At 41.1% G+C, this 23,727-nt stretch overlaps 1 protein-coding gene across 3 annotated transcripts in view; it reads left to right on the plus strand.

Annotated features, from left to right (window-relative positions):
* Dpy19l4 (dpy-19 like 4) overlaps positions 1–23,727 on the plus strand; it is a 64,969-nt gene that overhangs the window by 16,915 nt on the left and 24,327 nt on the right. Inside the window, exons 4-13 of one of the 3 annotated variants that reach the window (XM_028871582.2) lie at positions 1,548–1,638; positions 1,909–2,030; positions 2,530–2,675; positions 8,277–8,400; positions 12,038–12,172; positions 13,459–13,590; positions 13,693–13,791; positions 14,469–14,542; positions 18,975–19,133; positions 23,450–23,569. In XM_028871582.2, coding sequence (XP_028727415.1) covers positions 1,548–1,638; positions 1,909–2,030; positions 2,530–2,675; positions 8,277–8,400; positions 12,038–12,172; positions 13,459–13,590; positions 13,693–13,791; positions 14,469–14,542; positions 18,975–19,133; positions 23,450–23,569 — 1,202 coding nt within the window. The remainder of the gene's footprint in view (positions 1–1,547; positions 1,639–1,908; positions 2,031–2,529; positions 2,676–8,276; positions 8,401–12,037; positions 12,173–13,458; positions 13,591–13,692; positions 13,792–14,468; positions 14,543–18,974; positions 19,134–23,449; positions 23,570–23,727) is intronic. The other 2 variants (XM_037202400.1, XM_037202401.1) reach the window with 2 other exon arrangements.

Consider the following 23,727-nt stretch of genomic DNA (forward strand, 5'->3'; position numbering starts at 1 on the left):
CACAAGTTTTAGCTTTTGCAACATTTAAGATTTCAAATTTTGGGGCCTGGGGATTTAGCTCAGTGGTAGAGCTCTTGCCTAGAAGGCCCTGGGTTCGGTCCTCAGCTCTGGGGGAAAAAAAAAGATTTCAAATTTTGGAGCCGGGTAAGGTTATGCACGCCTTTAATCCAGCACTCGGGAGGTAGAGGCAGGTGGATCTCTGTGAGTTCGAGGACAGACAGGGCTACACAGAGAAACCCTGTCTTGAAAAACCAAAAAAATTCAGATTTTGAAGTATTCCAACTGAATCTATATTACGTGTGAAAATAGCTTGATGTTAGAAATGATCTGTTCAGGGCCGGGGAATAGGCCAGTGTTGGAGCTCTCGAAAGGCCCCGGGTTCGACTCCATACAGGAGGGCTGAGGAGGAACAAAAAGATTGGCCTAGCATTAAAGAATACAGAGAATTCTGATGGTGTGTGTTTGTTTGAGATGAGGTCTCACTGTGTATTTTCTGGTTAACCTGGAACTTGCTAGCAGATCAAGCTTGCCTCAGCAGAGATCCGCCTGCCTTAGCCTCTAGAATGCTAGAATTAAATAAAGGTGTGAGATACCACACCTGGCTTTTACCCTTACGTTTTTTTTGTTTGTAGGAGCGCTTTATCTGCATGTATGCCTACATGTCAGAAGAGGGCATCAGATCCCATTTTAGATGGTTGTGAGCTACCATGTGGGTGCTGGAAATTGAACCTGGGTCTTCTGGAAGAGCAGCCAGTGCTCTTAACCACCGAGGCATCTGTCCAGCCCTTATCATTATGTATGCTTTTAATTACTATATTTTTTTGGTTCTTTATAGTTGAATCTTAGGCTTCTTTTCTTTCTGATGTGGCGATTGAACCTGCAAGCCCTCCACCATGGAGCTACACGTCCAGCCCCTTAGCATTGTGAATCTTGCTTACCTGGAAAACACTGATTGAGACTCTGGTTCCTCAAATGTACCTGTTATGGCCTCACTCTTCTCAGTATTTAAAGTTATGTATAGTCACAGAAAACACTGCTTTCAGCGTAAATTTATCTTATCTTGGACTTTTGTTTTTAGTGATTTACACTTTTTGATACAGAGTCACACCGTGTAGCTCAGGCTGGTCTCAAAGTTGATCCTCCTGCCTCCACCTCCTGAGTGCTAGAACTATGCCTGACTTTTATTTTAGATTCTGACACTTCAATTTATTGTCATTACCTTTTTACTATTATTGCTGTTTTTTAGGATATTCTTTGGGTTTTCCTTCTAGAATTTCCTTATGTGTAACATATGATGATATATCAATTATAATTCATTTGAAACCTTAAGTGTTTTCACTAAGATGATTGCCAGACTATGGAGAAATTCAATCTATGAATATGGTAATTAAGGGAAATTCCAGTATCTTTTGGAATAAACTGGTGAATCTTTGTCATGTCAATTTAAAATATGAAGGAGACAAACAAACCAAACCCAAGAAGGTGAGGGGAAAGGAAGAGTACACCTGACATTTAACCCTGACATTTCACTACTTATCTCATTGTAGGAACTTGAACGAGAAATCACATTTCAGGGAGACAGTGCTATTTATTACTCCTATTATAAAGACATGTTAAAGGCGCCTTCATTTGAAAGAGGTATGATCCACCACAGCTGTGATTGTAGTAATAGTGTTGTTCGAAAATCAAACACTCTTCTTAAAGATGAAGAGCTTTAGGATGTGGGGATTTGTCTCAGAATGTAGCTTATTTTTCTTTATGTACGTGATAAGAAAGTTGGGAAACGAGGCAGCTCGTGTTGCCTTTGAGTGCCTTTCTGTTCATATTAATTGTGGTGACTAATGAGTAATGTGTCGAATTGTTGTCAGAGCAGAGCAGTAACCTGCAGAGAAATCTTTGTATATTTAGGTGTTTACGAGCTGACGCACAATAACAAGACCGTCTCCCTGAAGACTATCAATGCTGTGCAGCAGATGTCTCTGTATCCAGAGCTTATTGCCAGTGTTCTCTATCAAGCAACTGGGAGCAATGTATGCATTTCTTTTGTATTTTATTATTTCTAGCTTAGATTTATTTCATATGTGTGTTTTGTTTGTATGGTCTGTATGTGCAGCATGTGTGTTTGGTGTCCTTAGGGTTCAGATCATCTAGAACAGTGGTTCTCAACCTGTGAGTCCTGCATACCAGATATTTAAATTATGATTCATAACAGTAGCAAATTTACAGCTATGAAGTGACAGCAAATTAATTTTATGATTGGAGGTCACCACGACATGAGAAACTGTTATTAAAGGGTTGCAGCATTAGGAAGATTGAGAACCACTGGTCTAGAAGTTACAGGTGGTTGTGAGTCCCTTGTGGACTCTGGAAATTGAACTGAGGTCCTCTGCAAGAAGAAAAACTGCTCTTAACCACTGAACTCTCTCTCTAGACCTCGTTTCCACTTTATTGTCCGTTTTCGTACATAGTTATGTATCCTCGGGTTATTTAACATCGTCCTCTTCATCATTCTTTTCTTTTTGCCTTTAGGAAGTGATTGAACCAGTATATTTCTACATTGGCATTGTTTTTGGATTACAAGGAATATATGTTACAGCTTTATTTGTTACAAGTTGGCTTATGAGTGGCACATGGCTAGCAGGAATGCTTACTGTTGCGTGGTTCCTAATTAATAGGTATGAGAGGTTTTTTTTATTGATATTTACAAAATTTTGTTCTAAAAATATTCTCATCCTTACAATTTTCAGCTATAATCTGCAAAACTATTGATTGTTATGCTGAATGGTACAGTTTGGGTAGGATTCCCCTCAGGGCCTAATCTAGATATATGATCACTTACAAAGCAGGTCTGGGAGCCTGGTAGTAGTGATGCACATCTTTAATCTCAGCACTTGGAAGGCACAGGTAGAGCTCTGTGAGTTCAAGGCCAGCTTGGTCTACAAAGCAAGTTACAGGACAGCCAGGACTGTTACACAGAGAAACCCTGTCTCGGAAAAAAAAAAAAAAAATACAAAAACCAGGTCTGGGAAGAAGGTTCAGTGGTTAAAGCATTTGCTGCACAGCAGGGAACTAGAGTTTGGATTCCCAGAACCTGTGTAAATGCTGGGTTGATGTGGGGCTGCCTGTAACTCCAGCTCTCAGAAGTCCCCCAGAGCAAGTTGGTCAGCCTGTCTTGTCCTATTGGCAAGTTCTCCGCTGATCACACGACCCTACTCCAATGAGTAAGGTGGAGTACAGTCGAGGGAGAGTACTGGTCAACCTCAGGCCTCTTTACACATGGCTACACATGTGCTCCCATGCACATGACAGCACACACAGGTGTATGCATGAGGGTAAAATAAAGCAGAAAGCTTTCTCTAGCTGAGAGAAGTGGTGACATTAAAGAGATTCAAAGATGAGTAGGCGTCACTGGGCCACAGCTGGCTTGAAGCAAAGAGAAAACGAATCCTGTAAGCATGTAGTGAGCATGTGAGAAGACTGCTTGCTGCTAAGCCTGATGACCTGAGTTTGATCACTGGGACAATATGGTGGGCCAAGAGAACAGATTCCTACAGATTGCCCTGTGACTCCAGCTGGTATACTGTAGCATGCACCTAGCTAAGTTTTAGGTATTCCTGGTCTATTCAAAACCTTGACTCAAAAAAACTTCATTCCAGCCTGATATAATGACGCACATCTTTAATCCCAGCACTCGGGAGGCAGATGCAGGTGGATATCTGTGAGCTTGAGGCCAGCCTAGTCTACAGAGCGAGATCCAGGACAGCCAGGGTTCTTACACAGAGAAACCCTGTCTCAAAAAAAAAAAAAAAGATGTTGTTTTACAGTAAATAATCCAAGAGACTTCAAGAATGTCATTGACAGATGTGTTTTATAACCTAATCTTGGAGAGAGCATAACATCACTTTGAATATATATATAAAATGACAACATTAACACCAGAAGCCAAGAACCACTAAGACCAATTAGTACTCTTGTCATTTGATCATTAAATATGTATCACCACATTTAAGGAAGAAGCCTGAAAGCCTCTTTTTCTTTTCTGCTGCTGAGGAACAACGTATAGCTTTTTACATGCTAGTCAGGGACTCTCCCACTGAGCCAGTTCCCAGGGGGGGTTATTTTTGAGACAGAATCTTGCTGTGTTGACCAGGCTGGTTGCAACTTACTTTGTAGCCCAGTGTGGTCTCAGATGCACTGTCCTGTCCAGCCCTGGGATGGCAGACATGCCCCATGTGAGGCTGGAGAGTGAACCCAGGTTTTGGGGCATGTTAGGTAAGCACTCTGCCAGCGGAGTGCATCCTGGCTCACTGTTCCTCATGTTCTTGATGTCTGTGTGCTGCACTTTGGTATCCATTGGTAACTATCTCTTCTGGGTTATTGGGAGGAGTGGTGTCTTATTGATCAGCTTCTTTTTTTTTTTTTTTTTTTTTTTTTTTTTTTGGTTTTTCGAGACAGGTTTTCTCTGTGTAGCTTTGCGCCTTTCCTGGAGCTCACTTGGTAGCCCAGTCTGGCCTCAAACTCACAGAGATCCACCTGGCTCTGCCTCCCGAGTGCTGGGATTAAAGGCGTGCGCTACCAATGCCCGGCGATCAGCTTCTTTTTTAAAATACTTTTTTTTATGTGTATGGATGTTGCCTGTGTGTGCATGCCTGCGCATCACATGTATTCCTGGTACCCACAGAAATACAAGGGCCAGAAGAGGGCATCAGATCCCCTGGAACTGGAGTTACAGACCACTGTGAGCCACTTTGTGGGTGTTAGGAATTGAACCTGTGTCCTCTGCAAGAGCAGCCTTTCCTCAGCCCCCTGATGAGCTTGTTCTTGAAGGCTCAGTCCTCAGTACCACTCTGCAAGGAGAAAACAAACTGCGTCTGGAGCAGCTGCTGCCTCTTGTCTGACGGGAGCCGCACAGCTAGAGCTGCTGCCTTCTTTCTGCCCTCTTCGGGTGTCCTCTGCTTCCTTGTAGACTCCCCTGGCTTTCTCTTTCACCAGCTCACGCTTGAGACAGCTTGCAGCTTCCCGTCCTATGTGGAAGTCATCGAATAAGCTGTTTTAAGGAAAGGAGCTTTCCTTTTGGTTTTTGTTTGGGTAATGCTGGGTATTGAACCCAGGGCCTGCTAGGCAAGTGCTATGCCACTGAGCCATATAATTGGCCCCTAATATAAGCCACTGTGTGTACATGAGGGTATGTGGTACTTAGAGCCTTGTATAATAGGTTATATAATTACAGTAATATCTCATCTCAGTGGTTTATTACTACTATTTTTTTTTTTTTTTCATGAGAGGCAGGAAGGGAGATTAGTTTTCAGCATGGCTGTACTAGAAAGACAAGAGACACCAAGCAGCAGGCATCTCACACCCATCCTCCCAGGGATGTGATGGGAGCTGTGAGTGTAGGTAAGGGTAACCGGGGAGAGGTACACATAGTTAAGCAGTCCTGATCAGAATCAGCTCTGTTTTGACATTTCTTCAGTTTTGTTCTGTGAAACGGCTCTCTTAACAAGTCCTCATTGGTGGATTGCTGGAGGGGACCATGTGGTTCCCTTGCAAGATGTTTGCTTCTGCTTAGGGGAGTTTGAGAAGTGGGGTAGTTCCCTGGAGGGAGTAATGCAGTCTGCTTCTGGGGCTGTCTTATCCGGGCTTCTCTGTCTGTAGGGCTCTGCTGTGTTTAAGGATGTCTGGAGACTTGAAGGCACTACTCTAGGATGGTAAGAGCCTGAAATCTGCAGGACCCACAGAAAGGTCTGCAGACTGATTGCTCAAAAGGCTGCTTTTGCTGATTTGGAAACTGCTGCATTTTCTTTGTAGTCTTTATTTGAGTATGGTTTTGGAGATTTGGGGCCAAGGTTTGCTGATCTATTGCTTTGGGTCTGAGGCAAGGAAGAATTTAACAGTTGTGGGTGTGTGTGTGACTGCATCGTGGCCAGGAAGCATGGAGCATAGTTTTAACTTGCACATTCTTAATGACCAATGATGTTCATGCTCTTGGTTGGTAAAGTCTCTTTGTATCTTTTTCTAAACTCTTGAAATTTTTGTGTCAAGTATCTGTTCACGACTTCTATTTTATAGTACTTAGGGTTGGATCCAGGGCATGCTCTAAAAGCACTGTAAGTCTGAGCTACATGCCCACCTTATTTTTGTGTGTGTGTAAGGTTTTTCCTGTTTTCTGTGACATTGGTCACTTTCTGATTATGGAGTTGTAACAGTTTTTGTTTTTTGTTTTTTGTTTTTGTTTTTTTTTATACACCTATGCGTGGCATAGCACTGTAGCAGCACCTGGTTGCATGGCGTAGCAACATTGTAACCAGTTCTGGAGAGGACATATGGTGGTAATTGTACACTGTGAAATAACCAGGAATTTCCGAGAATGTGTTCCTATCCTTAAATGAAAAAGGGTGACACTTGCAGATTATGTTTTTTCCGTTTCTTGAGCTTGTTATCAAGCTCACAGAGATACACCTGCCCGAGCCTCCTGAGTGCTAGAATTAAACGCATGAGTCACCATGCCCAGCCACGTACTTTCTTAATAATGAAAACTGAAAGTTTAAAATTTTTTTATTTTTATGTGCATTTGGTGTTTGGCCTGCATGTATGTCTTTGTAAGGGTGTCAGATCCCCTGGAACTAGAGTTACAGACAGTTGAGGGTGCTGGGAATTGAACCTGGATCCTCTCTGCAAGAGCAGCCAGTGCACTTAACTGCTGAACCATCTCTCCAGCCCTGAAAGTTTTATATTTTGATCCAGTCCAGTGAGTTGGGTTTTATTTTTTCTTTCTTTCTCTCATGTTTTTGTATTGTATATTAAGAAATCTTAATCCCAGCCCAGGATTGTTAGAATTGACATTTGTTTTTCTGTGCTTTGGACGTGTGTCCCTAGGTTCATACATCGGAACGACTGCACATGGGGTACTGTTGAGGGATGGGGTCTTTATGGCTGGGATTACTGCCCCTAGAAAAATAGTGGACGGGCACTGGGATGGAGCTGAGTGGGAGAGGGTTGCCTAGCATGCACACGGCCCTGGCTTCAATCCCCAGCACAGATTGTCAGAAAAAAAATGTGTTGGTTGAATCAAGGTATCTTGTTCCTCTGCAGTAGTGAGGAAAGAGCTAGAAGGTTCCATCTGTGGGGAATCTGTCCTCACTGGACACTAAATCCCCTCTACCTTCCTTGGTCTTGGATTTCCTAGCTTCTAGAACTGTGAGCAATACTTTTTTTTTTTTTTTTTTGGTTTATAATTTGCAAAGTCTGTGGTATTCTGTTATAGGAACACAAACCCACTAAGACATAATATCATTATTTTTTTCTTGGTATTTTTGAAAAAAATAAGTAAAAACAAAATAGGGGGATTTTAGGTGTCCAGTTCAATGAACTTTAAATATTTGTCACTTACGTTGTATTGGTTGATTGGTTAAGTGCATGTGTGTAAGTGAGAGGTGGCCTTTCAGGAGCAGGTCTCCCTTTACTGTGAGTCTTGGGTTGGTTGTTGGAAGCACCTTTGCTCACTGAGCCTCTCACTCATTGCTCCTGAATTTTGACTATTTTATACTCTTATAGATTAGATAACTAAAAGCAGATTACAGTTTCACAAACATGGAACTAATTATTCTGATTTCTGTCACTTTTTCATTTCCCTATTTTTAATACTTTTGAGACAGGGTCTTGATATATTTTTTGGCTAGCATGGAACTTGATATGTAGACCAGGCTATCTCCAAGCTTGCAGCCATCCTCCAGCCTCTGCCTCCCAAATAGTGGGACTGATGCTGTGAATCCATGGCTCATCAGTTAAGAGCACTCGCTGTTGGGCTGGTGAGATGCCTCAGAGGTAAGAGCACTGGCTGCTCTTAAAGAGGTCTGAGTTCATTTCCCAGTAACCACATGTTGACTCACAACATAATGAGATCTGGTGCCCTCTTCTGGCCTGCAGGCATACATGCAGGCAGAACACTGTATACATAATAAATAAATAAATCTTAAAAAAAAAAAAAAAAAGAAAGAAAAAGAAAAGAAAAGAGCACTAGCTGCTCTTCAGAGGACCTAGGTTGATTCCCAGCACCTGAATAGTAACTCACAACTGTCTGTAGCTCCAGTCCGGAATCTGATGCCCTCCTCTGCCATTTGAGGGCACCGGGCATGCATGTGGTGCACAGATGTACATGAAGGCAAAGTACCCGTATGCATAAAATAATAATACATTAAGAAGATAAGGTAAAGAGAGAAATGTAATGCTACACAAGTGTATGCTCACTTTTGGTGTTCCTCTGTGGTTTATTTTAGGGTAGATACAACAAGAATCGAATACTCCATTCCTTTAAGAGAAAACTGGGCTCTGCCATACTTTGCATGCCAAGTTGCTGCACTTACAGGCTATTTAAAAAGAAACTTAAATACTTATGCAGAGGTAAGACACAGATCTGTTTTATACATCACAGCTAATTCTGATGCTCGGCTAGTTCTGATGCTTTGCAAATGTGGTACATGTTTTGTTTGTTTTGAGACAAAAATCTCCTGTAGTCCAGTCTGGCTTCAAACTCATTATGTAGCTGAGGCTAGGCCTTGAGCACTTAATCCACCTGCCTCCATGTAGGATTATAGTTGTTGACAACCATGCTGGGCTGTGGTACATAATTTTAAAGTAAGTCATATTAGGAGTTTACTTACATTCAGTGAAGCATGTTACAATGTAACATGTTGTTGGGTAGTTGTTATATCGTGTTTTTTTTCTGTAATCTGATGGCATCTAATTATTTTTAGGAAAATAGACGTTACATTGCTTTTAGTATGGTTACTTGACAATTACATGAGGAATATCTCACTTTGGAAGTTAATCTATCAAGTATTGTTTTTGCCATTTCTCTTACTTCAAGAACATTTATGCCCTTTAGTCCTCAGAACCTAAGGAAATACTGCTGAAGACACAGTGGTGACGGAGGATGGCAGTGGTGTAACTTTTGATGGCAGTGTGGCATATTCTTTTGTTCTCTCGTGTCTTCCCTGACTGAGATGTAGTAAGTTAGTCAAAGTTGAAGGAAACATCCGTCCCAGATCATCTAGACTCTTAATTTTTTGTTACTGTTATTGCCACAACGCTATTGGCAGTTGAGTGATGCCTATAGACTGTGCCACAGAATGACTTTAGTAAGATGCATGTCTGCAAAGACAGGTAATGATCTCGAAGTTGACTGGAACACAGCAGCCCTTTGGCAGTTTGCCTGCCTGTCTTAGATAAAAAATTCCTGTGTATGGCTCTGCGGACTCCTCATGGGAGACCTTGCCTTGTTGGAGGAGGGAATTTGGGGAAGGTGGGAGGGGTGGGAGGCGAGGGTGAGCTGTGATTGGTATGTAAAGTGAATAAAAATATTCCTTAATAAAAAAAAGATTCCTGTCTAGGAAGAGACCAGAGAGACCAAACAACGTCTGCTAATAAAGCTGGCTGTCTGGAATACAGGGCAGGAATGAGGGCAGGGTGTGGCTTCATGGTCGCTAGCTTGTGCAAGCACCTTCACCACCCAAAAATCAATGGGAGGAATTATTGGATTCTTCCTCTGTTTTAAATCTCCATTTGTACTTTACGCTAATAAGAAGTGGACACAATAGGAAACAGAAGGGTTATAGTTTTCTTACTGTAGATCCGTTTGCAGTAATAGGGGTTGTGGAATGTTATTTTAATTGGGCAAAGATGTGTTACATTTGTTTATGCTGCATTTGTTTAATGGTGTAAGGATGTGTGTTTAATTATGTAATGGTGTATTGCTGTTTTACCTTGCCTGCCTATGTACAGCAGCTGGTCTCATAAAAAGCTGAACGGCCAATAGCTAGGCAGGAGAGGGACAGGCGCGGCTGCCGGCCAGAGAGAATAAATAGGAGGAGTGGAAAAAGGAGGAGGAGAGAATGAGGGAGACACCAGGGCCAGAAGCCAGGCAGACAGGAGAAGCAGTGAAAGTAAGATCTACAGAAAGAAAGTCAGACCGGTAAGAAGTCCTGAGGCAAAAGGTAGATAACGAGAAACAGGTTAATTTAAATTAAAAGAGCTAGCCAGAATGAGCTAACCTCTGCCAAGCATTCATAACTAATAAGAAGTCTCCCTGTCATAATTTGGGAGCTGGTTGGTGGCCCCAAAACAAAAAGCCTGGTACAGATAGGATCGTTTTTTGACCATGTATAATATGTATATATTTCACTTTACCAAACTTAAAATAATAAGTCAGGTATGGTGATGCATGTCTTTAATCCCAGCACTCAGGAAGCAGAGGCAGAAGGATCTCTGTGAGTTTCAGGCCAGCCCGGTCTACATAATGAGTTCCAGGATAGCCAGAGCTACATAGTAAAGAGACCCTCTCTAAAAAAAAAAAAACAAAAAAAAACCCCAAAAAACAAAAAACTTAAAAATAATAAGTGCAGCATAGCATGAAACATTGCAATGAAAAAACATTTTGTAAGAATAACAATATGGTATAAATGGGGTAAAGTTGGGGGCTGGAGAAATGGCTCAGGGGTTAAGAGCACTGGCTGCTCTTCCAGAGGTCCTGAGTTCAGTTCCCAGCAACCACATGGTGGCTCCCAACCATCTGTAATGAGATCTGGCGCCCTCTTCTAGCCTGCAGGGATACGTGCAGGCCGAACACTCTATATGTAATAAATCAAATAAATAAATAGATAGATAGGGTAAAGTTTACAAAACTATTTTATAAGAGCATAGCTAGGTGTTGTAACCCACACCTGTGACCCCAGCCCTTGGGAGGTGGAAAGTAGGGGTTCAGGATATTCTTAATGACATGATGGGTTCAAAGCCAACCCTGTCAGAAGGATAAAACAAAAATAAAATAATCCCCTAAAAGTGAGATCAGATGGACATGAAGGTACACACCTGTAGTGCGGCAGCACACAGACAGCTGGAGCAGCACCAAGTTCAAGACCATCCTAGGCTCAAAGTCCTAAGCCAGCCTGTGTGTGCAGCATGGCTCTGCTCAGAGGCTGCCAGCCTAACAGCCCGAGTTTGGTGCCCAGGACCCAACAGGGGGAAGGAAAGACAGACACCACAGAGTTGTGCTTTGGCCTCTACAGGTGTACACCCCTCATACACAATAATTAAACAAGGTTAAACAAATTTTACTAAAAAAGTTATTAATTTTTTTAGGCAATAGTTTATTTTAGTTCAAAATAAATATCATAAAAGCAGCTTTGGCAGTTCATTTTTCCACACTAAGAACTCATGTTTAAAATTTAAAGACCTGTGCTGCAGATACAGCTCCATGGTCGAATACTTGAGGGCTGAGGCCTTGTGTGTGATCCCTAGCACCAGAAGGAAGCACTGAACTATGGGAAATAGCTCTTACAGAGCTGAAATATGTTCATGTTTTTCATGAAAATGAAACATTCAAGGCATAAAAGGTCAGCAGTACGTATTAAGTAAAGAGAAGTAGCATCCAGTTCTGCATGGTTGATGAGTACAGCATTGGAGGAGAACAGGCCAAACCTAGTTAGGAGCAGAGCCTTGACCAGGCATCCCTGAACTGATCATTTTTAGGAAAATAAAATCAGCATGGACGGAAATAAAAATACTATTTTAGGACAAAAGAAGCTTCCATATTAACAAAAGCTTAACATCCACTCCACTAATTTCTTTTAGTTTTGCTTCCTCTCTTGGCATGAAAAAAAAAAATTGTGCTCAAACTCCACCCCCTTTTGTCCTAGGCCTTTGTAATATAATATGGAAGGACAGGTGCTGATTTCTCTCTGTGTTTTGATAAGGTACTGTTGGTTTTCACACACACACACACACACACACACACACACACACACACACACACACACGAGACTCTCTCCATAGTCTCTCCTGTCTGTGTTCTAGAACTTACTATGTAGACCAGGCTGGTCTTGAACTTGTAGATATCCACCTGCCTCTACTTCCCAAGTGCTGTATTAAGACATGCACCGCCACACCGTGCTGGGTTTGTGACTTGAACAGTAGCTTCGAGTGCTGAGCTCCTTGGATTTACAGTAGTCAAGTTACTGATCTCGGCTGACTCTTTCTCCAGCGGTTTTGCTACCTGTTGATGAGTGCCTCGACGTACACGTTCATGATGGTGTGGGAGTACAGCCACTATGTCTTGTTCCTGCAAGCAGTATCTCTGCTGCTGCTGGACGTGTTCTCCGAGGAACAAAGTGACAAGGTAGTATGACATGTTGAAGTGAGGAATTTATATGCCGAAACTAATGTCCTTAGAACATTGTCTTTTATGTATCTCCATCCCTTATTCTCAGCGGTTCAGAACTCTGATGAGCATCAAGATTTAAATTATTTGTACAGAGATAACCTAATGTAAAGATTTAATAACCAAAACCATGCACCTAGTTCAGTGGCAGAGCATGCAAAGGCCCTTAGTTTAGTTGTAACACTAAAACCCTCAAAACCTATCACTCTCCACACAGTCATTAGTCAAGAGTCAAGTTGTTGTCTTAATTGCTCAGTAGAAAGGGTGATGTTGGCAGGGCTGAAAGTGCTATGGAAGGAGCAAGCCCTGGAAGCAGGGCGGATGGAGCTGCATTGCCAAGGGTTGGGAACATTCCATCTGCATTCCGAGCTTCAGCAGGAAGGAACTGTTCTATGGGGTCAAGAACTGACAGTCTTTAGGGGAGGGTTGGAAGAAGGGCAAGCCAGCGAGAGAGCAGACCTCTTTGTCCTTCAGCTTCGCACTTCCCCTGAAGCTCTCCTGTTGCCAGAGCCTCATCTGGAACAGCGGACTGAGGACAGAAGGGGGAAGTGGACTGGGAGCCGAGTTCCTCTGTACCTGCGCACTTGTTTGGAGTTAGCCACATCAAGAATCCCACATTACCAACAGCACGAGATGGGCACACACTCTCCCAGGCGTACCTAGTGTTCTCCAAGGATGTCATGACTTGTTACAGGGAAATCTCCCTTTTCAGATTTTTCTTTTAAAGTCATCTTTTTTTGTTTTGTTTTTCCAGGCAGGGTTTCTCTTTGTAGCCTTGGCTGTCCTGAAACTCGCTTTAGACCAGGCTGGCCTCTAACTCACAGAGATCTGTCTACCTCTGCCTCCCAAGTGCTGTGATTAAAAGTGTGCGCCACCACTTGACACCTTTTTTTATTTTTTGGGACAAGCTCTTGCCGAGTAGTCCACGCTGGCCTTTACTCATAGTCCTGTGCCAGCGTCTGAGGCCGGGTTTGCTGACCGTGTTGTACTGCACCCACACGAAACTGACTTGATCACAGAAAGCCACCCGAAACTAAAGTAAGCAAGGTGCTGGAGCTTTCACTTAGGACTTTAGAGCTCTTCATTTCTATAGGAGAGACTGCTAAGTCCATTATACACTATAACAGTAAAAATACAGATGGAACAGTTCCTAATGCTGCCCTAAATTATAGCAGAGCATTTGCTTATAATTACTATTTTTAACATTCACTTTATTTTCATTTATTTTATTTTTGTTTCAACAGGTTTACGAAGTCTATAAAATCTACATATTTTCTCTCTTCTTGGGGTATTTACTACAGTTTGAGAATCCAGCTTTATTGGTGTCTCCTTTATTAAGTTTAGTAGGAGCGTTAATGCTTATTAAGTGCCTTCAGGTAATTAACACTGCTGTTTTTAAAAAGTAGTCTTATTATTTTAAATTGTTAATTTTTATAACTCACACCTTTGTTGGTGTGACTTTGTTTTTCCCTTTGTAGCTGAATGGGAAAAAGGGAACTTTTGTGGCTAAAGTGGTCAAAGTGGTGAAGTTTTACCTGGTGTGCACTCTGCCGCTGACCCTGAACTTGATAGTGAAGGTGAGAACCGAGATAGAGAAATACATTGTGCCAGCGTTAATGAGAATGACGACATTCTAACAAAGGCCTAGAGTGCATACAGAATTATCTTCTGCGACACAGTGAGTTTGAGGCTAGTGTCCTCTACATCAGACGGTGTCAGAAACCAAACAAACCAAGAAAAATGTCTTCTGGAGCAGGGATTATTTGAATCAGTTCTCCTAGGTTGAAATTTTCATACTCTCAAAATGCCATTTCATTTTTTTGTCTAAGCATACAACAAATGTATTCATAGCGCATATTCTGTGTTATTTAATTCACTGTTCTTTTAATCTGGCTGTATTTTCTATCATTAGTAATTGGAAATAAGTATATTGTTAAACGCATAGACAGAGCTGGACAGTGGTGATGTCTTTAATCCCAGCACTCGGGAGGCAGAGGCAAGTGGATCTCTGTGAATTTGAGGCCAGCCTGGTCTATGGAGGGGGTACCAGGACAGCCATGGCTATTACATGGAGAAACCCTGTCTCGAAATACCAAAAAAAAAAAAAAAAAAAAAAAAAAGATAGAAAAAGAAAAAGCATAGGCATTAGGCATAGAGAGTATTCTTTGTTTAGATAGTGTTTGTTTGTTTTCTGTGAGAATGATGCCTCACAATTTGGCCATGGTGCCTGATTGCCTGATTCTTTCTCTTCTAGACGTTTGTCCCACACAAAGAAAATGAGCATGTGCTGAAATTCCTTGAAGTAAAATTTGGATTAAATGTAACTAAGTAAGTTTAACATTTGCAAGTTCACCTAATCTATAGCACCCAGAAAATAAAAAGAACACTTGACGGGAGGGAATGTGTACCTGGTTCCATGTCACCTAGAAAATAGTTTGGATATTCTATAGAAGATTACTTTTTGGTTTTGGTTTTGTGGTACTGAGGATTGTCTCCAGGGCCTTGCAAATTATAGGCAATGTCTTACCACAGAACTATAGCCTCAGCCCTATAGAAAAGACATGGTGTTGATATTTAGAGTGGAGGGGAGGGAGTCAGTTGGTAGCTCAGTTGGTAGAGCGTTTGACTAGTGTGCATGGGGCCCCACTTCTACACCTACTGCAGGAAAAACACGTGGCTAGTGCTTGGGACCGTGGTTTGAATACCTCATACAGCAGCATAAATGACTACATTTTCAGTCTCCTAAAAAGTAGATAAACTTTTAACAGCATTATAGTATTTTTATTTAATGATTTATTTATTGGTGTATGTGGATTAGAAATGTTGTGTATGTGTGAGTAAGCATGTGTTTGCCACAGCACATGTGTAGGGATCAGAGGGTAAGTTTTGGGAGTTAGTTCTTTTCTTCCACTGTGGGTCTCGGGGTCAAATTCACGTTATGGGGCTTGCATAGGAAGTGTTTTTTTGTTTTTCGTTTTTTTTTTTTTTTTTGATTTGTTCTTTATTTCTATTTATTTAATCATTTTTGGTTTTTTTTGAGATGGTGTCTCTGTGTAGTCCTAGCTGTCCTGGAACTCACTCTGTAGAGATCTGCCTGCTTCTGCTGCCCAAGTGCTGGGATTAAAGGTGTGCATCACCATTGGCCAGCCGTTTTTTATTTTTATTTACATGTATATGTATGTGTGTGCAGACATGTATGTACAGGCAAATGATGGGACCAAATTCTCTGGAGCTAGGGTTACCTGTGATTGTGAGTCTCAGCTCCAGCTAACGTGGGAGCTGAGGACTGGACTTGGCAGAGCCTCGAGAGCTGTTAGCCACTGAGCCGTCTCTCCAGCTCCCTCATAGCATTTTTAAGTCTTTGCTCTGGTGAAGATTTATGGCACAGTCTAAAGTTAGAATGAGTAAAGGCTTAAAATCATGGCTGGAGAAGTAGCGCAGGGGTAGAGTGCTGGCCTAGCATGTACACAGCCCTAGGTTTGATCTCCAGTCCTGCAGAAAAAGAAATAAAATAGCCAGTATGCCAGCACTGTGTTTATCTTCAGAAGGCACAGCAGCAGGCTTGGCATACAGTTTAGTGAGCAAGCATTTGCCCTCTAATACTGCCGACGAGGAAAAGAGAAGGGCAGGGAATGTGTGTTTCATAGAACACTCAGTGGGCTTGTAGTCATCAGACCTAGAGGTGGCTAGGTTTTATTGTTGTTGTTTTTAATTAAAATATAATGTGTTTATAGTTGTTGTTGAATTACTTTTTGTTTTGTTTTATAAAACAAAATGAAAGAAATGACTTTATGTACTGATAATATCTGTATAACATGATACTGGCTTACACATGTCTCAAGCTCTAAGAAAGGTTGGAACCTTTTTCTCACTTGTGCGGTTATATAGAATTGTAGATAGAATTTCTTATTGTGATATAACACAGTTAGCAAATTAAGTGTTTGATGTATATATTTATTCACTAAGGTAAAGGATCCTTGAGGAGATCTATAGGCCTGGTGCATAGTGAAAGCTGGTGTAGCCCTCCATAAGGGAGGTCTTTTTTCTGTTGACTTACCCCAACCCTGAACTCATCCTACTGCAGTCTTTTAAGGGTGAAGACTGCTCGAGCCAGTATTTATTTATATTTATTTATTTATTTATTTATTTATTTATTTATTGAGACAGGGTTTCTTTGTGTACTCTGGCTGTTCTGGAACTTGCTTTTTGTAGACCAGGCTGGCTTCAGACTCACAGAGATCCACCTGCTTCTTCCTCTCTAGTGCTGGAATCAAAGGCATGTGCCACCACACCAGGCTATGAGCCAAAGTTTATTAGTTGATATTATATAGTACCTGTAGTCGACATGCCAAATACTAGTTTTGCTGTATAAGGTAATGCACTGTGTTGTTGAGAGACACAGTCTGTTCTCTCAGAAACATTGCCATCTGCTTAGCTGTGCTTTGTTTTGATCCCTAGGACTGTGGACTGAACCCAGGGCCTTGCACACACTAGGCAAGTACAGTACTACCAAGCTGTACGCCTACCCCAATTTCATTTTACACACTCAATATCATGGGTGCTACAGATAGCAAATGCTCTATGCATAAATGTGCCAGTTCTATATTGGGATTTGGAATAAACCAGAATTTCAGGAAATCTCACTCTCTAGAGACAGATTTCTTAGAACACCTAAGATGGATGGCTTAATAGTTAAGAAAACTTACTGCTCTTGCTGAAGACCTGAGTTTCATCCCTAGTAGCCATGTCTAACTCCAGTTCCCGTCAGTCTGGTATCCTCTTCCGGCTTCCTCCAGCACCAGCCACAAATGTGGTACGCATACATACATACAGGCAAAACACATATAAAATAACAATAGGCAAGCCTTCAAAGTTTTTTAAAAGATAAGGAATGGTTTTTGTTGTTGTTTGTTTAAAAAAAAAAAAAAAAAGAAGCCTTGCGATGGTGGTGCACACCTTTAATCCCAGCACTGGGAGGCAGAGGCAGGCAGATCTCTGTGAGTTCAAAGTCAGCCTGGTCTACAGAGCCAAAGATGTCCAAGCACTAGGGAGATAAAGAACTGGTTTTAGTCTGGGGCTGCAGGCATGAATAGCCCTGGGTTCAGTCTCTAACACCATGTAAACGGAGCATGGTAGCACATACCTGAAATCCTGATATTACTTGGTAAGATGGAAACTGGTGGATCAGAAGTTCAAGGTTGTCCTCAGCTACATAGGGAATTGGCATTCATGAAGTCTTGCCTTAAAATAACAACAGTGATAGCACCATAGCCCCAATATAAGACATTTCGGTAGCATCTAATACCACTATTTTCCTACTTAGCACATTTTGAAGCTTTAACTTTTTTGTTTATTTATTTATTAATTTTTTTTTTTTTTTCTGGAGCTGAGGACCGAACCCAGGGCCTTGCTCTTGTTAGGCAAGCGCTCTACCACTGAGCTAAATCTCCAACCCCAGCTTATTTTTTAAAATGAAGTCATTTTTAAAATAGACACTTTAATCTACCCGTGAGCATTTTTTAAAATTTTGTTATTTTATATGTATGAGTGTTTGCCTGCATGTATGATATGCACCACCTGTGTACAAGTGCCCAGAAAAAGGCACTGAATCTCCTGGAACTTGAGCCACAGATGGTTATGAGTGAGTACATGTATGTGCACCATGTACATATAAGAGCCCCGGGAGAGGGCATTAGATACCCTGGACCTGGACTTACAGCAGATTGTGAGCTGTCATATGGGCGCTGGCAACCAAACCCAGGTCCTCTGGAAGAGCAGCCAGTGCTGTTAACTGCTGAGGCATTTCAATATACCATGAGCACCCTGAACCACACTCCCATCTCTTACCTGGGGGTGTGGTCCAGTGGTAGAAGTGCTCACCTGGTGTGCATGAGGCCCTAGACTTAATCCTCAGCAACTGGAAAAATGCATTTGAATTGGGCTTTATAGACAGCTACGTTTTTACCGTATTAGCCACTCTACAAAATATCCATGTCAGCTACTTACGGGAGTAGTAGACTTAATTTTGCTCACAGTTTCATAGACTTCTTTAAGAATTTTGAAAAATTGTGTGTGTGTGTGTGTGTGTGTGTAGGTCAGAAGTCAAAATTTGAAAGTTTTCTTTTCTTCCTCCACCATAGTGTTAAACTCAGGTTTTCAGGCTTGACGGTATGCTTTTACCTACCAAGCTACCTCACTGGCCCAGGTTCATAGATCATGACTGTGCATGGTCGTTTGTTTCACTGTTTCTGACCCATGGAGACCACCATATGATGAAGTTTAGGAAAAGAGGAAAGGGGAGGTGTAAGAAAGGTCCTTCAAAGGCAGCTCGCTATCCAGTGACCTGCTTCTTCCAGATAGGCCCATTTTCTAAAGTGTTCCTACCTCCCAGTCATGCCATCCCATTATGAATCCATCAATGTCATGACCTCATCAGTTCCTCTGACCTCCACCCTAGGACACGGTGCTGTTGGGAATTAAGCTTTCCAGCCACACTCCTTTCTGGACGCACCTAATTTGCAAACTGTAACTCTGGTAAAAGAAGCAGTAGTGTTACTACATGTGTGCACAGTTTAGATGAAGGCCCATGCTTCATAGTAGCTTAACCTCCCCTCCATTTGTAAGTTCATCCTTGCTGTTATGAATGAGTGGCTTTAGAAAATGTGTGTTATCTTGGTTTTTACTGAGATTTTTGAATACCTGTCTGTTGAGTAGTTGGAAGCATATGTGATTCTAACATCACACGTTTTGTCTTTTGTAGGAATTTCACATTGAACTGGCTCCTCTGTCAGGAATCTCTCCAGGCACCGTCTCAGGATTTTTTTTTACGATTGACACAATCTTCCCTATTACCATTCTATATTTTAGTGTTAATTATTTGTCTTCTTTCTATGACTCAAGTTATTTTTAGGAGGATGAAGTAAGTGTTTATAATAATCAATTGTATTTCTAGTTCCTGTATTTTAAAGCTATACAATATTTTAAGTAGTGTGTGAGTGTGTGTGCATGCGTTGGTGTGGTGCTAGGTTAATAATGCAGTGCCCTGTGAATGTTGAGTGTATGCTTTCACTAAGTTGTACTCAGATCCAGCTGTTCTAAATTAGAGACCTGGTTTGGGACTCGGGGTGAGATATTGGTGAAATTATTAAGGCCACTCCATGTAGTTAAAAGGGAGGTTTATTTTGTGGGGTAACTTACAAGTGAAGGGATAGGTTACAAGGTCTGGGAAAGGTGTAGCTCAGTCCGGCGGTGTTCTCTGGAGAACTCTGCTCGGTCTACCTCCAGCGTCCAGGGTCCAGGAACCAAGAGAGCCAGCACATCCATATCTTGGGTCTTCAGGGTCCTCTCTCGGCCCCACCTTGTAGGCGTGACAGTTACCGAAGCCTCATTGAGGGTTGGAACTTCCAGATCAAAGCTGGAATGGCTACCCAAATGGATAGGTATAAGATATTATGGTAGATTATTGTATATACTAGTAAACAAATTTAGTAAAATAGCAGCTTTAGATAATTTGCACTGTTATAGATTCTTATATGTTGATACAAATATAAATATGTTTATATTCCTGTTTAAGATAATTTGTATATTGATACAAATACAGAACTATATTTGTTATAATGTACTTACATTTCTACTCTTATTTGAAATTGTAAATTTATATCTGTCATACTGTATGTATGTTCTACTTAGGATATTCTGTATATTGTTATATATTTAAGATTATTGTCATATTGCATATTGCACTATACATTTCTACCTCTGTTATAAATATCCTGTGTATTGTCACAATTTTAAAGACATCGTCCATTACCATACATTTGCTTATAGACTGTTTACCTTGTTTATGGGAAGCCTTAGTCCTTAGTTTATTTAGGTAGATAAGACTTATAGATTTATAGTTACCTATGCTTTTCATCTCTATAGTTATGTTAGTTAGGTTATTCAGATTCACAGATAACATAGGTTGGATAGACATGTAATCTTCAAACACTTCATGGACCTAGAGAATATGGCATTTAAATAACTTAGAATTCTGTTTCCGTGAGACACAATTGCTCCTGGCAGCACCAATTTGTCCTGAGGGAACGTTGGGCTTCTAAGACATTTCCATTTGGAAATCTCTTCTTGGCACAAAATAGCCTATTGAGCAAAGAACTGCCCTTGCCTCAACTGCTGACAGCACAAATGCTGTCCTTCTGGACAAGCAGAATACAAGAAAAAGCGACTTCTGAACTCTGCCAAGACAGGGTAAGATGGTCTCTCAAAATTCCTGCTTCTAAAAATTGTCTGTCAGATACTCTAGGCCTGTAGCCAATTTGAATGCACCAACAATGCTGAGAAACATTAGGTGACTGTCCAGGCTGCCAGCTGTCTTGGTCTACTCTTGCAAGATTCCCGAAAGTTGCTTGCATCCATCTACCATTTCTCAGGTACCATTATGTTCCTTCTCAGGTCTTTGATGGGATTGAAGACTAGCAGTTATAGTTACAACTTAGTATATATATATATATATATATATATATATATATATATATATATATATATAAAATCTTAGATAGAACATATTAAGTATTAGATTCAGGTTCTTTAGGATATGACACCTTTTGGAATGATCTTTGTAACATGCCATTTACCTATGCTCTATACTTCTCTGGATTTTAGTATGTGTTTCTTGCTTGATATTGTTTGCATTGGTTGTAGTTCTATCTTATCTAGGTCATTATCTTTCATTACTCCTGGACAATATTTGATAACCATTCCTTTGTATATAGTCTTGTATTAGGTTAGAACCTTTTTATTTAGACAAAAGGGGGAGATGTAGTGGGTAGCCATTCCAGCTTTGATCTGGAAGTTCCAACCCCCATTGAGGTTTTGGTAACTGTCACACCTACAAGGCAGGGCCGAGAGAGGACCCTGAAGACCTGAGATCCAGATGTGCCAGCGCTCTTGGTTCCTGGACCCTGGATGCTGGAGGTAGACTGAACAGAGTTCTCCAGAGAACACTGCCGGACTGAGCTACACCTTTCTCAGACCCTGTAACCTATCCCTTCACTTGTAAGTTACCCCACAAAATAAACCTCCCTTTTAACTACATGGAGTGGCCTTAATAATTTCACCAATAGTGCTGGGTTAATAATGCAGTGCCTTGTGAATGTTGAGTGTATGCTTCCACTAAGTTGCACTTCGAGCCAGCTGTTCTTTAGAGACCTGGTTTGAGGCTCAGGGTGTAGTGCTGGGTGAGAACACTTACTGGGCAGCATGAGGCCCTGGGTTCTGTTCTGAGGGGGGAAGGAAGGCGAGAGGAAGGTTCTGCTGTGCTGCTCCAAATGACCCAGAACTCATTCCCGAGCAATCTTCCTGACTCAGCCTCCAGATCATTTAAGACTACAGGTGTGTGCACCTCACATCTTTTCAATACTGTTTGTTTTAGAGCATCAGTTGTTTGTTTTACTCTTTTGGGGGGCCTGCCACCCAGCTCCCAAATAAATCACACACAGAGGCTTATTCTTAATTATAAATGCTTGGGCTTAGCTTGGCTCAGTTTCTAGCCAGATTTTCTTAACTTAAACTTAACCCATCTACCTTTCACCTTAGGACTTTTCTCTTACTTTTGTAAATCTTACTCTTACTCCATGGCTTGCTATGTAGCTGGGTGGCTGGCCCATAATGTCCTCCTCCTTCTCTGGCTACTTCTTTTGTTCTCCTCTATTTATATTTCTCCTTCCTGCCTACCATCCCCACCTTTTTCTCTCTCCTGCCTTGCTATTGGTGTTCAGCTCTTTATTAGACCATTAGGTGTTTTAGAAAGGCACAGTGTCACAGCTTCACAGAGTTAAACAAATGCAACATAAACAAAAGTAACACACCTTAAAATCATATTCTACAGCAAGCATCTAATTCCACTCTTTTTTCATGGGTCATTATAAATATATCAGGCAAGCTCATGTTAGCTTTATTCATGTGAATATTTAGAATCGAGCTTTGATATATGGATATGTAAGTAATAGATTAAGCTTTTGCAGACTTATTTACTAATTTACTAAAATTTTTACTTAATTAAAAATAATGTATTTGGCTGGGTGTGATGGCTCATGCCTTTAATCCTAACACTTGGGAGGCTGAGGCAGGCTGATCTATGATTTTGAGGTCAACCAGGTCTACAAAGCAAGTTCCAAGATAGCCAGGGCTACACAGGAAAACCCTATCTTGGGGGATTGAGATATTCATATAAATATTACAGCACAAATCACAGTAGTAGCTTCATTTAAATTTAATTATAATTTAATTGAAATGAAGCTACTACTGTGATTTGAAATTACTGTCAGTTTTTCTGAGTATGATGGGGCATGCCTATAATCCAAGCATTCAGGAGACTGAGTTGAATTGTGAGTTCAAGGGCAGCCAAGACCAGATACTGAGAACCTATCTCAAGAAATAAGAAACAAAAGCAGAAAAGCAAAACAATAACAAAATAAAAACCACTGTAAATATAGTTGTTTTAATGTTTATTATGCTAGCAAGGTAGTTCAGGATACTTGTAGTGTGCTTGTAATTCCAGCCCTTGAGAGGTGAGGACTGGATGTGCTCGCTTCGGCAGCACACATACTAAAACTGGAACAGTCCAGAGAGGTGAAGCCTGGGTCTTGAGTTCAAGGCCAGCCTTGCCTACATATCAAGTTCAGAGCTAGTCAGGCTATATGAGACCCCACTGCAAAAACCAAAAATAAATACATATAAGAACTACTAGCAGGTACTTCCCAGTCAGTCTCCCCTCTTACACATGCTCCCTTACAGGCTGACGTTATATACAGCACCTACTTACTATACAGACCTACGCTTGGTGACCCCAGCACTACAATAAAAGGAAAAAGTACCTTGAAGCCAGGTGTGGTGGTGCAAACATGTAATCTCAACTCGGTATGGCCTAAAGCAAAAGGATTTCCTGGAGTAGAGACAAGGTTAGCTACAGAATGTGTTCTAGGTCAGCCTCAGCTAGTGGTGAAGCCCTGTGTCCAAACAACAACAAAAACAAATGAACAAAAAGGAAGGTGGCCAGGCATAGCTTCTTAACTTTGAAGGTTAAGTATATTGGTTAGCATTGCTACTTCAGGCATGATTGACCTTAGAAAAAGAGGAGAAATTCAGTGTTAGGTATAGCTTTCAAAGATGATGATGTATCTTTGATTTTTCATGTATATTTTTCCAAACTGTTAAAAACATGTTTCCTTTATATAGTGGTAAATCCCAGAAAGAAACTGTAACTCTTGAAGATGGAAGAATTGGAGAAAGGCCAGAAATAATTTATCATGTAATTCATACTCTTATACTGGGTTCTCTTGCAATGCTTATGGAAGGGTAAGTGCATTTGTTTGATCACTTTGATCGTTATAAAACTCATTTTTTCCTACTAATAATAGCTAATGAGTATATTTAAAACAGTTTCTATAACTACATTTAAGAAATTATGAACTTTTTAGGGCACTAGGCAGTAGCCTTTAATTCCAGCACTTGGG

Source organism: Peromyscus leucopus, chromosome 2 (genome assembly GCF_004664715.2).
Source record: "Peromyscus leucopus breed LL Stock chromosome 2, UCI_PerLeu_2.1, whole genome shotgun sequence".
NCBI lineage: Eukaryota > Metazoa > Chordata > Mammalia > Rodentia > Cricetidae > Peromyscus > Peromyscus leucopus.